Source organism: Terrapene carolina, unplaced genomic scaffold (assembly GCF_002925995.2).
Source record: "Terrapene carolina triunguis isolate 2854851 unplaced genomic scaffold, T_m_triunguis-2.0 Scaffold232, whole genome shotgun sequence".
Classification (NCBI taxonomy): domain Eukaryota; kingdom Metazoa; phylum Chordata; order Testudines; family Emydidae; genus Terrapene; species Terrapene triunguis.
This window is the reverse complement of record NW_020664583.1, coordinates 4,958,296-4,972,390: the sequence shown is the minus strand read 5'-3', so window position 1 is coordinate 4,972,390 and position 14,095 is coordinate 4,958,296. Positions and strand designations below refer to the sequence as shown.

Here is a 14,095-nt window from a genome sequence, read left to right as displayed (position 1 = left end):
ATGTAAGTAAGTGTAGCGGTCAGTAGGTTTCCGGTACAGGGTGGTATTTATGTGACCATCGCTTATTAGCACAGTAGTGTCCAGGAAATGGACCGCTTGTGTGGATTGATCTAGGCTGAGGTTGATGGTGGGATGGAAATTATTGAAATCATGGTGGAATTCCTCAAGGGCTTCTTTTCCATGGGTCCAGATGATGAAGATGTCATCAATGTAGCGCAAGTAGAGTAGGGGCGTTAGGGGACGAGAGCTAAGGAAGCATTGTTCTAAGTCAGCCATAAAAATGTTGGCATACTGTGGGGCCATGCGGGTACCCATAGCAGTGCCGCTGACTTGAAGGTATATATTGTCCCCAAATGTGAAATAGTTGTGGGTGAGGACAAAGTCACAGAGTTCAGCCACCAGGTTAGCTGTGACATTATCGGGGATACTGTTCCTGATAGCTTGTAGTCCATCTGTGTGTGGAATATTGGTGTAGAGGGCTTCTACGTCCATAGTGGCCAGGATGGTGTTTTCTGGAAGATCACCGATGGATTGTAGTTTCCTCAGGAAGTCAGTAGTATGGTAGCATTGGCACCCTAACATCAGGCTTGTCTGGTTATGTGGACTCTCTCCTCAGACCCTACGCTACCAGCACTCCTAGCTATCTTCGAGATACTACTGACTTCCTGAGGAAACTACAATCCATCGGTGATGGAGGTCTTCTCATTGACCACGAGGGCTAGAAACTTGAAAGTTTTTTGTTTGTTTTTTTTAAATGAATGTTGAGATTTGTGCATACTCAAATGAGTCCCAAACCTGCGGCTTTAAGAGAAACACCAAGTAACATAAGACTGGTGATAGTATCAAGAGAATTGGCAACACTGGGCCACAAGCAGTTGCTGCATTTTACATTGAGCAGAAAAATCCAGCTTCTAGCTAAATGTAATGATTTTCTTCACACGAGGAGCATACCCACTGACATAGTTCTGAGTGTGGAATTCTCATTATAGTCTCTGGAAGATTTTAAGGGGGAGGAAAAGTAGCTTAATTTCATTTAATTTTCTTTTAAAACCATGCTGCTCAACACTGAAAACTTTCTCCTTAGTTTAGATTTTGAACTCCAATCACAGTAATGATTTTATTTAGAGAAAAAAATATGGCTCCAATCTAGTCCCCATTAACATTTGTGAAGTTTCCTGCTTCTAGAGTACCCGGTGGTAAGGAGAGGTTGGAGACCTTTTATAAATTAAAGAGAAATTGTTAGCTGTGCCCTAAATGAAAGAGTACCTTGGCATTCATTGCGTGTTAAAGCTTTTACTGTAGATGTGCACAACTGTATAGTACCTTTCTTTTCACAAGTTACTGCTCAATGTGTGTGTGTGTGTGTGTGTGTGTGTGTGTGTGTGTGTGTGTGTGTGTGTGTAAATTCTGTTACACAAACTGCTACCTACCACAACCTGTATTCAGTATTCAATATTTTCAAATAATGTAGTTTTGTGCACAAAATATATCCCTAATTTATACCTATAGATATTTTTGTGCATACAGCAGTTAAGTGGATAAATACAGAGGTGTTAGCAAATCAGGTCCAATATGAATTTGAAACTATTTTATACATAGACTTTCTTGTGTGTTTGTTGAACTCACTAAGTGCTTTTCATGTCAACACTGATATAGAATAAGGTTATATAACTTTAAAATGCTTAAAGTGGAAAAAGCAGATCAAGTTTAAAGAACAAGGTGCATATAGATCCCCAAAGCACCTTGCAGATTAATTGAAAGCTAGCAGCTTGGTTTTTACTAAATTTATGAACAGTTGAGTGCAATTTGTTGTTAAGCCAACAGTTTTGTATGAACTTGAACTTCTATGCAGACTCAAGATGAAATCAAGCTTAATCTCTTTTTGTTGAAAGTATTTTGTTTGAACTAACCTCATCCCTTCTCTGATGTTCACCCTGATCGTCAGCTCTTTATATAGGCCGTCAACCTCACATCTCATAGCAAACTGTCTTCCAAAAGGCTTGTTCTAACAAATGGCAAAATTTAATATCCTTATTGTGGAAAATACTATGGGATGGACAAGTACATGATTCAGTGTATTGATTCTTTAATTGCTAATAAGAGAGAGCCGTCCTCAAGAGCTCCTCCTCCTGCTTTCATGACTGACAGCCTCTAGACTCATAATGGACAAGAAGCCTCCCAGATGAATTTTGTTCCCTTCCTTGGGCCTCTAGTCATCTAATCAAAATGTTCCTCCTCAAAACGCATCCCTGTGCTTCTTATCAGAAAGGCAGTTAAGTTAGGCTCTCATACCTCCTATATTAGAACCCAGCTCTTTGAAAAGAGAAGCCACCATGTAAATGGTAGTTCCATGTTTGTCTCTATTTCCAGATTATATTTGTTTCCAAATAAAAGGATCTCTCCAGAGCATCCTGCATCAGCATTAATTTGAACACAGTTTGTGTTAAGAATTTAAAATGTCACCCAGCATGGCCATGCTATAGATCATAGATTATGAGAACAGCATTGTTCACAATGATGAAAACAATCCCGGTTGCAATACCTTGGATGATAATCCATCCTTTCAATCCAATTTCCTCCCAGGGAGAATCTACTTCTTGGCCTTCCCGATCTAATAACTGGACAACTGCTTGTTTAGCCTTATCCACGTCATTTGTTATTTGGATAAGGTGGGTTTCCTTTCGGGATACCAATTGTTTTAATTGTAATTCCAGAGAGGGAATATGTACCAAAAATGTTGGGGTATGTAGGATAGTCAAATCCTGATAGGAGGAATCAGATTCCAAAATAATTGTGTTTTCAAAGGCAGGAATAGGGGAAATTACTTGATTTCCAATTGAGGTAAACTGCTTAGGAGTAAAACAGAAGTTTGGATCTGTGACCTGACACACCAAGGAGCCATATCGGAAACTTTCCTGGTTCGTTACTATGCAAAATTGGCCATTTCCAGCATAGGTCACCCTCTCCATAGGAGTCTTCCATCTGGTTAGTTGGACCATACACTCTAACGATGATTGATTCTAGAGCTGTCCCTGCAGTCCACACAAGATAGTATTTGCCTCAAACACATTACATCTGCAGATATACTGACGCCCTTTTTTAGAGCAACAGGCCATCTGCGGAACTTTCCATGTTTGGGTTGCAGTGTGATAGACTACCAAGGGAGGCACATTGACACGTTCCTTATAGGTGCTGTCTTCGAGGTGATCTATCGACTGTACTGCAGCCAACCACTTATACACATCCTTGTCTGAGTCAAACACAGTTAGAGACTGTGAATGAAACGTACAAGGATCGTGCTACAACACAATTTTGAGAAGATAAACAACTGTCTCGGTTGGGATGTCGTGTCACAGACCCCATTTGTCTCATAGTTTCAATGGATACATGCGAACATGCATTCAAACATACAGCTCTCTCCCCTTCAGGCCTTTCAAAACATTTAGGGCAATACCAATTTAATAATTGCTCATCTTTGATTAGATTGGGGATCCTTCCCAATTCTAGGGATTGTAACGCCTCAGCGATAGTGTTGATAACATAGTCCCCATATGCAGAACAAATAATTTCCTTTCCTAATGATTGGTCCTTTTGCCGATCATTATTTTGAGCAATTAGTTGGTTAATTTTGGATTGAGTGTCATTGAATAGTCGTGCTATGTCATGCATGTTATAAATAGTAAAACGTTCCTCTTGTGATAGCCCTTTTATGCCTTGCAACATTGGATTCATCACTTGATTAGCTTCCTCTTGTAACACTTAATTTATGTTTGCGGATTTTCCAAACATCTATACGGTTCCACATTGACATCCCTGAACCAAATAGTCCTGATATGGATCCCAGACCTCCCAGCGGGTTTAAGCTACGTTTTTGCCTGGAGGTATATGATTTTGTTTTATTATCTACCCCCAACATTAATACGCCTCGTGCTTGTTGCTGATAAGTTACAATCTTATCCACGAGTACTGAGAAAAAGGAAGCTACTTTGGTATGTTTGAAGTATTCAAACTCCCCTAGACGCCAGTTGGACAAGTTTAACACCACAGGAATATGCATAAATCGAACTTGATTAATTAATACACCAAACATGGGCGTTGTGGTGAGACCACTGGCTGGTCCTGGGTTTGTTGCTGGACTAATCAATACATCACCAATAGTGTTGTCATAGTCATAGTCAATTATTGGATTGCGGACCTTAAGTTCAAAAGTCATCTTCAATATGTATTTCTTATCTCCCAATTTAGTTTGAAAGGTAGCTATGAGACAGACTTCATATAGCCCTTCATCTTCATATTCTACTTTGTGTAAAGTTAGATTTCCTTGGTTACAGAGTTTTCACAATTAGCCTTGTGTTTCCAATCCCCATAGGGAAATCCATGTCTGAGGGATGTGGAATTGGTTAATGTGAAGATATAGGTGTTACATCCTCCCCGCTTTGACTCCTCATCTGATGGCTGAATTTTTTTCCCAACCACTTGATGGCAGTGATGTCACCCCTGTTAATTGATACTTAAAGGTGACTTCTTCCCCTCTAATTCCTGTAATGTACTGGATTGGATGGTTGCTGAATTCAGGATGGAGATCCAAATTTACAATTTCTGGAAACTCATTTACGTGTGGTGGTTGAACAATTAATTTAGTATGGCTCTACCAAATGCAATTATTAGGCAATGGTTGGAGAATTGTACAAATTCCCGCTCTATATCTGTCGGACATATATGTGGGTACATGATGTATTTTGAATATTGTATCATTAGTCCAGGAGGATAGTTTGGTCCGCCGTTTTATCGCTGTGACCAATTTTCCCTGATTTTGTTTGTATTGCTAACTTATGATTTCCTTGTATCCTTTTGACTTTGAATCATGTGAAGGTGAAAATCTAGTCTCCTCTTTCCAACTCCAAACAATATTCACCATCGCATCAACACTTAAGATGTTTACAAGATGTGGGAATGAGTCCGTAGAGCCATTTTCCAGCAAATTGGCATATAGCTTTGAAGTAAGTTCAGTGGTTCATTCAGTCTCTGTTGGTGGTGCGATACGTTTCAAATGTTCAAATACCTGAGTGTGGAGGCGTCATTGGGTATTATGGTCCTGGGCAGTCTTGATTTTGGCTTAGTCCTACCCTCAGTGCAAAGATGAATGAGTAGCAGATCAGAAATCTCAATGTCCATTTCATGACTGCAATCTTCTGAACTCTGATTACGGGGGGTTTTAGGAGACGATTCAGCTAGCTCCTGGGAAGCAAGCTGCTCCTGGGACCTAGATGATTGATATAGCTTTAACTGATTAGCGTGGTAGATTTTATCTTTAGTACGCTTGCCTCCTGTTACTCTAATCTTGTACACTGCTGAACTGAGTTTATCCATGATTCAGAAAGGTCCAATCCACCGATTACACAGCCTGTGCTTTGTAGGATAACAGCATTACTAGATCACCAACCTCGCAAGTATTCTCTCTTTGGGTTTTATTGAAGTAGGCCTTCGCCTTGGATTTTGATTTCCCCAATTTTGCGGCTACCTGCAGATGGATCTGATTTAAATGTTCCTGCAGATTTTGTAGGTAGATATCCACACTCTGGCATGACCACTAGTGGGCAACCCAACTCTTGTCCTACAGTAAGACACAATGACTGATTAGCCAAATCAATAACGCATTCCTGCCTACCTAGGAAATCAGACCCCAACAGATTTACTTTTTGGGTCTGACAATGTGAGCAACGCAAAGACATGGGTCTTGCGCAGGTGACCAATTTGTCCTTCGATGGGTTTAGATAGCATGGCCATAACTTGGTAGTTTACAAATGTTGATAATATCTTTGTTTTCCCAGATGCCAAAACAGAGGATCTAGGATCCTTCACATGAATTATACTGATTGCTGCTCCAGTATCTACAACAAAATTTAGGTGGCGGCCCCCTACCACTAAAGATATCGTGGGTCTTCAACTTGCATCTCTTCCCAAAGAGGTTGTGATGCTCCTTGGGGCCAACTGGCATCATGCGAAGTAATCTATGGGATGGATAGGCGGGTTGCCTTCAGGATCTTCCATCTCCAACTCCTCAGGGGTAGCCGACCCTGCTTGAGAATAAGCCACCCAATCAGGAGGAGGGCTTGAGTCCATAGAGGCCACTGGTTGGTTTAAAGGATTTGGACATTGATCTCCCAACACCAACTCATTCAGACGTGTCCAGAGTTCTCGGATATCCTAGCTGCACTGCCTTGAACATAGACACCACTGAGAGGTCCTCCTTCTGACGAGGCGGTGGGGATCTAGAACCCTGAGGATAAGAAGAGTTCTGTGCAGCACCTGCAAAAAAAGGAACACTATCTCGAGGCCCTCTTTGGGGTCCAAATGCATACCCTTGTCGATTGTTTCGTGAATTGTAATTATTGGCCCTGCGCTGAGATTGAGGGGACCTAGGATTCATCCGGTTCTGCCCTTGAGGTGCCCTGGTAGGACCCTCAATCCTTACTATAGGAATAGACTGTGGCTCTTGTAGGGTTGCAATTGGGGCTCCACGTTGACCTGCTTTAGGGTTTCCCTGGATATGGCCCTTGGCCAGCAAATCCAGGGCCTCCTCCAGAGAGGTCCCATCATGGATAAGCATGTTAACCATTTCCCTTAAATAGGGAAGAGAATTATTAACCAACAAGCTAACATACTGTGTATCCTCTGTGTCCTCTTTTATGTGACTGCGCCAGGTTACACTTAACCAAAGATGAAATTGGTGGGGAGACTCATTTGGCTTTTGCTTCAAATTAGACAGGATAGCCACTCCAGTTTGTCCAGGATGCTGATTACACTCAAGCACGGCCACTGTTTCTGAAAAAGACTTTTCGCCCTTCCTAAACTCCGGGAGCAAAGTGCTCCATAAGGCTCGATTTACTGTAAGCTGTAAGATTTTAACCCAATCATCACTTGGCAAACCAAATATTTGTGCTGTTTCCTGAATCCACTGTGCTTATACTGCAACATATCCTAAATTCCAAGGAATTAATACTGATAAAATATAAGAATAAAATGGATTAATTTCAGAAAAAGAAACATTAATTGATACCGCTGGCTGGATTAGTAGGATATAATAGCTAGCAAAATAATCCTATGGGGTACAACTATAACTTTCGTGAAAGTTAATGTTTGACTGAGACTACAAACTACATTTTGTTTTTCCAACTCTGTCACAGACTTTCTGTATGATGATGGGCAAGTCACTTAATTTCTCTATCCCTCAGTTCCCCATCTGCAAAATGAAAATACAATTATTTCCATTTCTCACGGGGGTGATGCAAGAGCGAATTAATATTTCTGGGGTAGTCAGATACCATTGTGAGTGCCATAGAAAAAAGCAACAAAGAGTCCTGTGGCACCTTATAGACTAACAGATGTATTGGAGCATAAGCGTTCGTGGGTGAATACCCACTTCGTCAGACGCATGTGACGTATACACCCACGAAAGCTTATGCTCCAATACATCTATTAGTCTATAAGGTGCCACAGGACTCTTTGTTGCTTTTTACAGATCCAGACTAACATGGCTACCCCTCTGATAGAAAAAGGTTGGCTTGTAACGAAAACCTTAGCTCTTTTCGAATGTATGCATTAAAATACTGTTGATTTACATGATTCCATACCAGTTCTCAAATAATATAATGTATATTATTACATGGTTATTTTTATACCTGCTATAGGATATCAGTTATATTTTTTTCAGTTATTGTCAGACATGTGTCTGAATAAATTTCAGACTCGGGGAGTAGGTCTGGGAATTGTTAAAATAATGTGCTTCCAATAACCATAAGGTTCTGTATACCCCAAAAGAACACACACCTGCCTTCTTTTTTACCCTGTCCACTTCTGCAAATTTTATTGTGGAAGAATCCTGAACTGAATAGGAATAAAGAAAAAACAAAGCTTTAAGCATGTGAAGAATCCATTACCAGGAAATGCTGACTTTTCTGCTGTCAAGAAGAGAATGCTCTGCGTCATTGCTAGGCATTACTTAAATAGCATAGTCCATGATTAAGGTGTTTTTGCTTGCTTAGAACTTGCTTTCTGACTAATTGCAGGGTGTTTCTGATTTTAGGGTGTTGGGGTAAGAAGCAGGAGAACAAAACCAGCCCACAGTTTATGTGTGTCTCTCCATATTCCAGGGGGTTTAAGAAGTTTTTACATAGCACTTCACAACAAGGTGGAAAGTGGGGTTAGGTGTAGGCTTGTGGTTTGGACATGGGACTGAAATTCAGGAGATGGAAGTTTTTCTCAGCTCTGCCTCTGTCTTGTTGTTTGACCTTAGGCAAATCATTTATGATTTCATTTTCAAAGGTGTTCGAGCACTTGCGGTTCCCATTGACTTCAGTGGGATTTGTGGACCACAGCATTTCAGAAAATTAGGGTGTTCTAGCTCTCTGTGCTCCAGTTCTCTTCCCCCCCCCCCCCCCCCGCCTTCTTTATCTCATAGGCGTAGTAAGGGTGAATTTATTCATATTCACAACACTCTCTCAGATCCTCAGAGAGAGAACGCTATAGAATTTACCAATAATTCTCATGTAATTATTTTTTAATATAATGATCCATAGAAATGTCCTAATGTGTGCTTATTTTGAGGCATATGTTTTGTTTTTGTTTTCTATCTTAATAGAGTACTATTGAAGTAAAAATACTCTTGTTTTTGTTTTGTTTTAGCTGAAGGGGTCAGAACTAGAAATCACACTTGTCAGAGGAGGCTTACATCATCGTGTTGACCCAGCCTGTGCTTATGTCAATCTCAACATCTGTATTAATGGTACAGAGCAAGGTAGGAGATTTTTGTTTTAACTAGACATATTTAATGTTTCAGAGCCATCACCACATAAGATGGATTAAGGAATAATATGATAGATAACAGAACGAAGAGGTTATGTGCACAAGGTGTTGCTGACTTCCTTTACATAGTAGTTGTAAATAGTATTTGATAAAGGATTATTGAGGAAATCTAACTTTCACTGTTATAACTAAGTCTTTAAATGAGAGATGATACTCAACTGGGTGAAAAAAAATAGTGTGTATAGTGCTTTTTAATTTATGTATATAACACTACATGCACAAACAACAAAGAGTCCTTGTGGCACCTTAGAGACTAACAAATTTTAAGGTGCCACAAAGACTCCTCGTTGTTTTTGCTGCTACAGACTCACACAGCTACCACTCTGAAACGACATGCACATAATGTTTTACAAAAGGGATAGTGCCCTGCTGAAAGAGTTGACAACCTAAGTATCCAACCCAGAAATCATTTTACTACAGTGTGTAGCACATAGTGCTCTGAATATCCAAACGAACTACTCAGAAGTAAGCGTTATGCTTGTTGATAAATATATTGCAGGATTGGATGCTAAATTAAAACAAGAATGGGGGTGTAGCAGGTGGCCTGTGCCTGAAAGAGCCTGCAGAGTCAGGGAGCAGCAAGCTCTTGCCTAAGGAGAAGAACAACCAGCAGGTGATGGAAACTAGCTGATCCAGTTCAGCAGCAAACATTGACTCTGAATAGATTCCCAGGATGATTTCCCAAATCAGAAGAGAGACAGCCACATTCTCGTAGCTCCATACTTACTAAGGCAGTTTCGACTGTTTGACCTACTGCAGATGTCCATTCAAGCACGGATCCAGCTCCTGGACTGTTGAGACCAGATCTCCCAACACCACAGCCAGATACTCCACTCAGACATGAGGGCATGACAGTTGGCTGGTACCATAGACAAGGACTGCTCCCTGCAGGTCCAGGAAATCCTGACAGAGAGCAGGAAATATTTAACCAGAAAGACTTAATCATCTCAATGTGAGTGGTTTTCAATATGGATAGCCCAACATGGTCTGACTCTGATTCAGACCTCAATACCACAGATCTTTGACTACCTGTTGCACTTAAGAGATTGGTATTTCACTTCTAAGGTCCAACTTGCAGCAATTTCACCTTGACATCCTCTGATACAGTCATGCTCTGTCTTTTCTCATCCGATGATGACAAAGTTCCTCAAAAGGCTGTTACATACTTACCCACAGATCAGAGAACCTACTTCTGCCAAGAACTTCAGCATAGTCATCCTGAGGTTCATAGAGCCTCCTTCTGAACCTCTTTCACAATGTTCCTTATATCATTGTGCTGACTCTGAAGACGGTCTTCCTCATGCTGGTCACTTTGGCCAGGAGTGATTGAGCTTCAGATGCTTGTGACTGAACCCCCTATACAACATTTCAAAGAGACAAAAGGGTACTAAAATCTGACCTGAAATTCATTCCCAAAGTAGTTTCAGACTTCCAATTAAACCAATCAATCAACCTATCTTTTTCCTGAAACCACACTCTTCACCAGGAGAAAAGTTGCCTGCACTAGTTGTGTCCAGGACTTTGCTTTGTGACATTAATAGGAGCAATCTATTCAGACTGTTGCAGTGTCTATTTCCAGCTATAGCTGGGCATTCTGAAGGTCAGGCCATCTCATCACAGCAACTTTCAAAATGGATAATGTGATGTATCTCACTGTGTCACCTGTTGATTGGAGTTGGCTTTCACCCAGAACATCCAGGCTCCCTCTAGTGGCATCCTCCGCCTGCTTCAGAAATGTAATAATACAGTATGAGAAATCTGCAAAGCGTTGATGTGGAGTAACCCACTGGACCTTTGTCTAACATAGTGCCTTGGATTTAGTTGATAGGTCAAACTCTCAGGAGAGCAGGACTACAATTCCTATTTGACTGATGCAGCTGGAACTCCTCATTCCCACTGTCTTGAGGGGATACTCTTTGTGAGTCACCTACGGTGGGATCCACCCTAACACATACTCGAAAGGATGGTTACTTATGCTTAAGGCTGCAATTTAGTCATAGAGGTCGCGGAAGTCACGGAATCGGTGACTTCCAGTGGCCTCCGTGACTTCAGCCTGTGGTGGTTGGGAGCTGCAGGGTTTCCCACTGCCTGCTGTGGCAGGGAGTTGTGGTACCCCCGGCAACTCTGGCGGCCCCTGGAGCTCCAAGCCCCCGCAGGTGGTAGGGATACCCCGCAGCTCCCTGCCACCGCCACTGGCGGGGGTATCCCGCAGTTCCCAGATGGTGGCGGCAGGGGAAATATATGGCAGAATGCAGATAAAGCCATAAGAATGGCCATACTGGGTCAGACCAAAGGTCCATCTAGCCCTGTATCCTGTCTTCCAGCAGTGGCCAATGCCAGGTGCTTCAGAGGGAATGAACAGAATAGGTAATCATCAAGTAATCCATCTACTGTCACCCATTTCCAGATCCTGGCAAAACCACAGAGCTGGAGACATACAATTCTCCCTCAAGGAATTCAGTCACAAATTTAACTCTTTTTTTTTTTTTTTTAACAAGCATCATCAGCTGGAAGCATGTCCTCTGGAATAGTGGTCAAAGCATGAAGGGGCATACGAATGTTTAGTATATTTGGCATGAAAATACCTTGCAATGCTGGTGTGATGGGTTGGACCCCACCCTTCCAGAGTGCCACCTGATATGCTGGGGTCCCACTGAGCCTGCCTGTCCCACTAGCCTGGGTTCCCCTTACTCTGTGCTGCTGTGACAGGCTCTCAAGCTCCCTTCCAGCATACACACAGGTAGGGACACACCCAGCTGTAGAATCACACAGAGTCTGCAATCAGCTCTGTGTGGGAAGACTCAGTTCAGGGAATTGCCCAGCACGCTGGTGCACACACCCTCTGGAGTGTAAACCCAAAATTATATTGTCTTGTATTGTATAGAGATATATACAGCGTAAGCTCATGAAATTCGCCACTCCCTCAATGTGGAGGAAGATATGCACAGCTTTTTGCCCCTTCCCCCCGCCCCCCAATTATGAATTGCAAAAACTGGGTTTAGAATAAACAAAAAAAAACCCAACAAGTTCATTAACTACAAAAGGTAAATTTTAAGTGATTATAAGGGATAGCAAACAGGACAAAGCAGATTATTGAGCAAATAAAACAAGACATGCAAACTAGGCTTAATACATTAAAGAAATTTGGCTACAAATAGTAAAGTCTCACCCTAAATGTTGTTTGATGCAGGTTGCAGAGTTTCTTGAAGGTAAACTGCACTGCTTGCAGCGTAAATCTCCAGGGATTCCTTTTACAGGCTGACCTTTCTCACCTGGGCTCAGCCCCTGGCCCCCCTCATCTTAGTTCCTTTGTTTCTTCTGATGTTTTCAGCAGCCTTTCTTCCTGGGCAGGGAGGCAGTGGAGAAGAGCCAAGATTAACTCACTCTCCAGCCTTAAATAGGATTTGCATATGTCAGGAATTCTTTGTTTCCCATCCTGTGGAAAAATACCAGCATTTTAAGATAGTATCCAGTACCAGGTGACATGATCACATGACCCTGCAGTGTCAAAGCAGCATCCCAAGAAACGTCTCAGGAGGGAGAGAGATTAGTATCTTCAAAGTCCTGTTGTCCTTCCTAATGGCCCATCCAGGCTGATTGCATATTGTCTGGTGGGCGTTCCCCAAGTACACACACAGTTGTAATTGTTACATAGTCAATATTTCTAACTTCAGATACAGAAATGATACATGCATACAAATTGGTTAATCACATTCAGTAAATCATAACCTTTCTAATGATACTTCACCTGACCCATCTTGCATAAAACATATCTTAGTTATGCCATATTCATATCATAACAATATTTCTATGAAGAATATGGAGTGTAATGTTAGAGCCGGTTACAAAAGTGCCACACGAACAGCTGTGCTCACTTTCAGGTGACGTAAATAAGAAGGGGGCAGGATTATGTTCCATAAATATAAACAAACTTGTTTGTTTTAGTGAATAGCTGAACAAGAAGTAGGACTGAATGTACTTGCAGGAGCTGATGTTTTACATTGTTTTGTTTTTGAGTGCGGTTATGTAAAAAAAAATTTGTACATTTGTAAGTTGCACTTTAACAATAAAGAGATTGCACTACAGTACTTGTATGAGGTGAATTGAAAAATACTATTTTTGTTAAAAGAACAGGAGTACTTGTGGCACCTTAGAGACTAACAAATTTATTTGAGCCTAAGCTTTCGTGGGCTAAAACCCACTTCATCGGATGCATGCAGTGGAAAATACAGTAGGAAGATTATATACACACAGAGAACATGAACAATGGGTGTTACCATACACACTATAACGAGAGTGATCAGTTAAGGTGAGTTATTATCCGCAGGAGAGAAAAAAATACTTTTTGTAGTGGTAATCAAAATGGCCTATTTCCAGCAGTTGACAAGGTGGTGTGAGGAACCGTAGGGGGGAAAAATAAACATGGGGAAATAGTTTTACTTTTTGTAATGACCCATCCACTCCCAGTCTTTATTCAAGTCTAATTTAATGGTGTCCAATTTGCAAATCAATTCCAATTCAGCAGTCTCTCGTTGGAGTCTGTTTTTGAAGTTTTGTTGTTGTAATATTGCGACTTTTAGGTCTGTAATCGAGTGACCAGGGAGATTGAAGTGTTCTCCAACTGGTTTTTGAATGTTATAATTCTTGACGTCTGATTTGTGTCTATTTATTCTTTTACATAGAGACTGTCCAGTCTGGCCAATGTACATGGCAGAGGGGCATTGCTGGCACATGATGGCATATATCAGATTGGTAGATGTGCAGGTGAACGAGCCTCTGATAGCGTGGCTGATGTGATTAGGTCCTGTGATGGTGTCCCCTGAATAGATATGTGGACAGGGTTGGCAACGGGGTGTGTTGCAAGGATAGGTTCCTGGGTTAGTGTTTTTGTTGTGTGGTGTGTGGTTGCTGGTGAGTATTTGCTTCAGGATTGGGGGCTGTCTGTAAGCAAGGACTGACCTGTTTCCCAAGATCTGTGAGAGTGATGGATCGTCCTTCAGATAGGTTGTATATCCATAATGATGCACTGGAGAGGTTTTAGTTGGGGGCTGAAGGTGACGGCTAGTTCTGCCAACTCTGTCCACATATATATATATATATATATATATATATATACACACACACAGCACCATATATATATATAATAAAAAAAATCTTCCTACTGTATTTTCCACTGCATGCATCCGATGAAGTGGGTTTTAGCCCACGAAAGCTTATGCTCAAATAAATT

At 41.4% G+C, this 14,095-nt stretch overlaps 1 protein-coding gene across 1 annotated transcript in view; it reads left to right on the top strand.

Annotated features, from left to right (window-relative positions):
• Positions 1 to 14,095, top strand: part of IARS (isoleucyl-tRNA synthetase) — a 220,978-nt gene that overhangs the window by 189,526 nt on the left and 17,357 nt on the right. Inside the window, exon 31 of the mRNA XM_024195652.2 lies at positions 8,686 to 8,797. Within this exon, the coding sequence (XP_024051420.1) occupies positions 8,686 to 8,797 (112 nt within the window). The remainder of the gene's footprint in view (positions 1 to 8,685; positions 8,798 to 14,095) is intronic.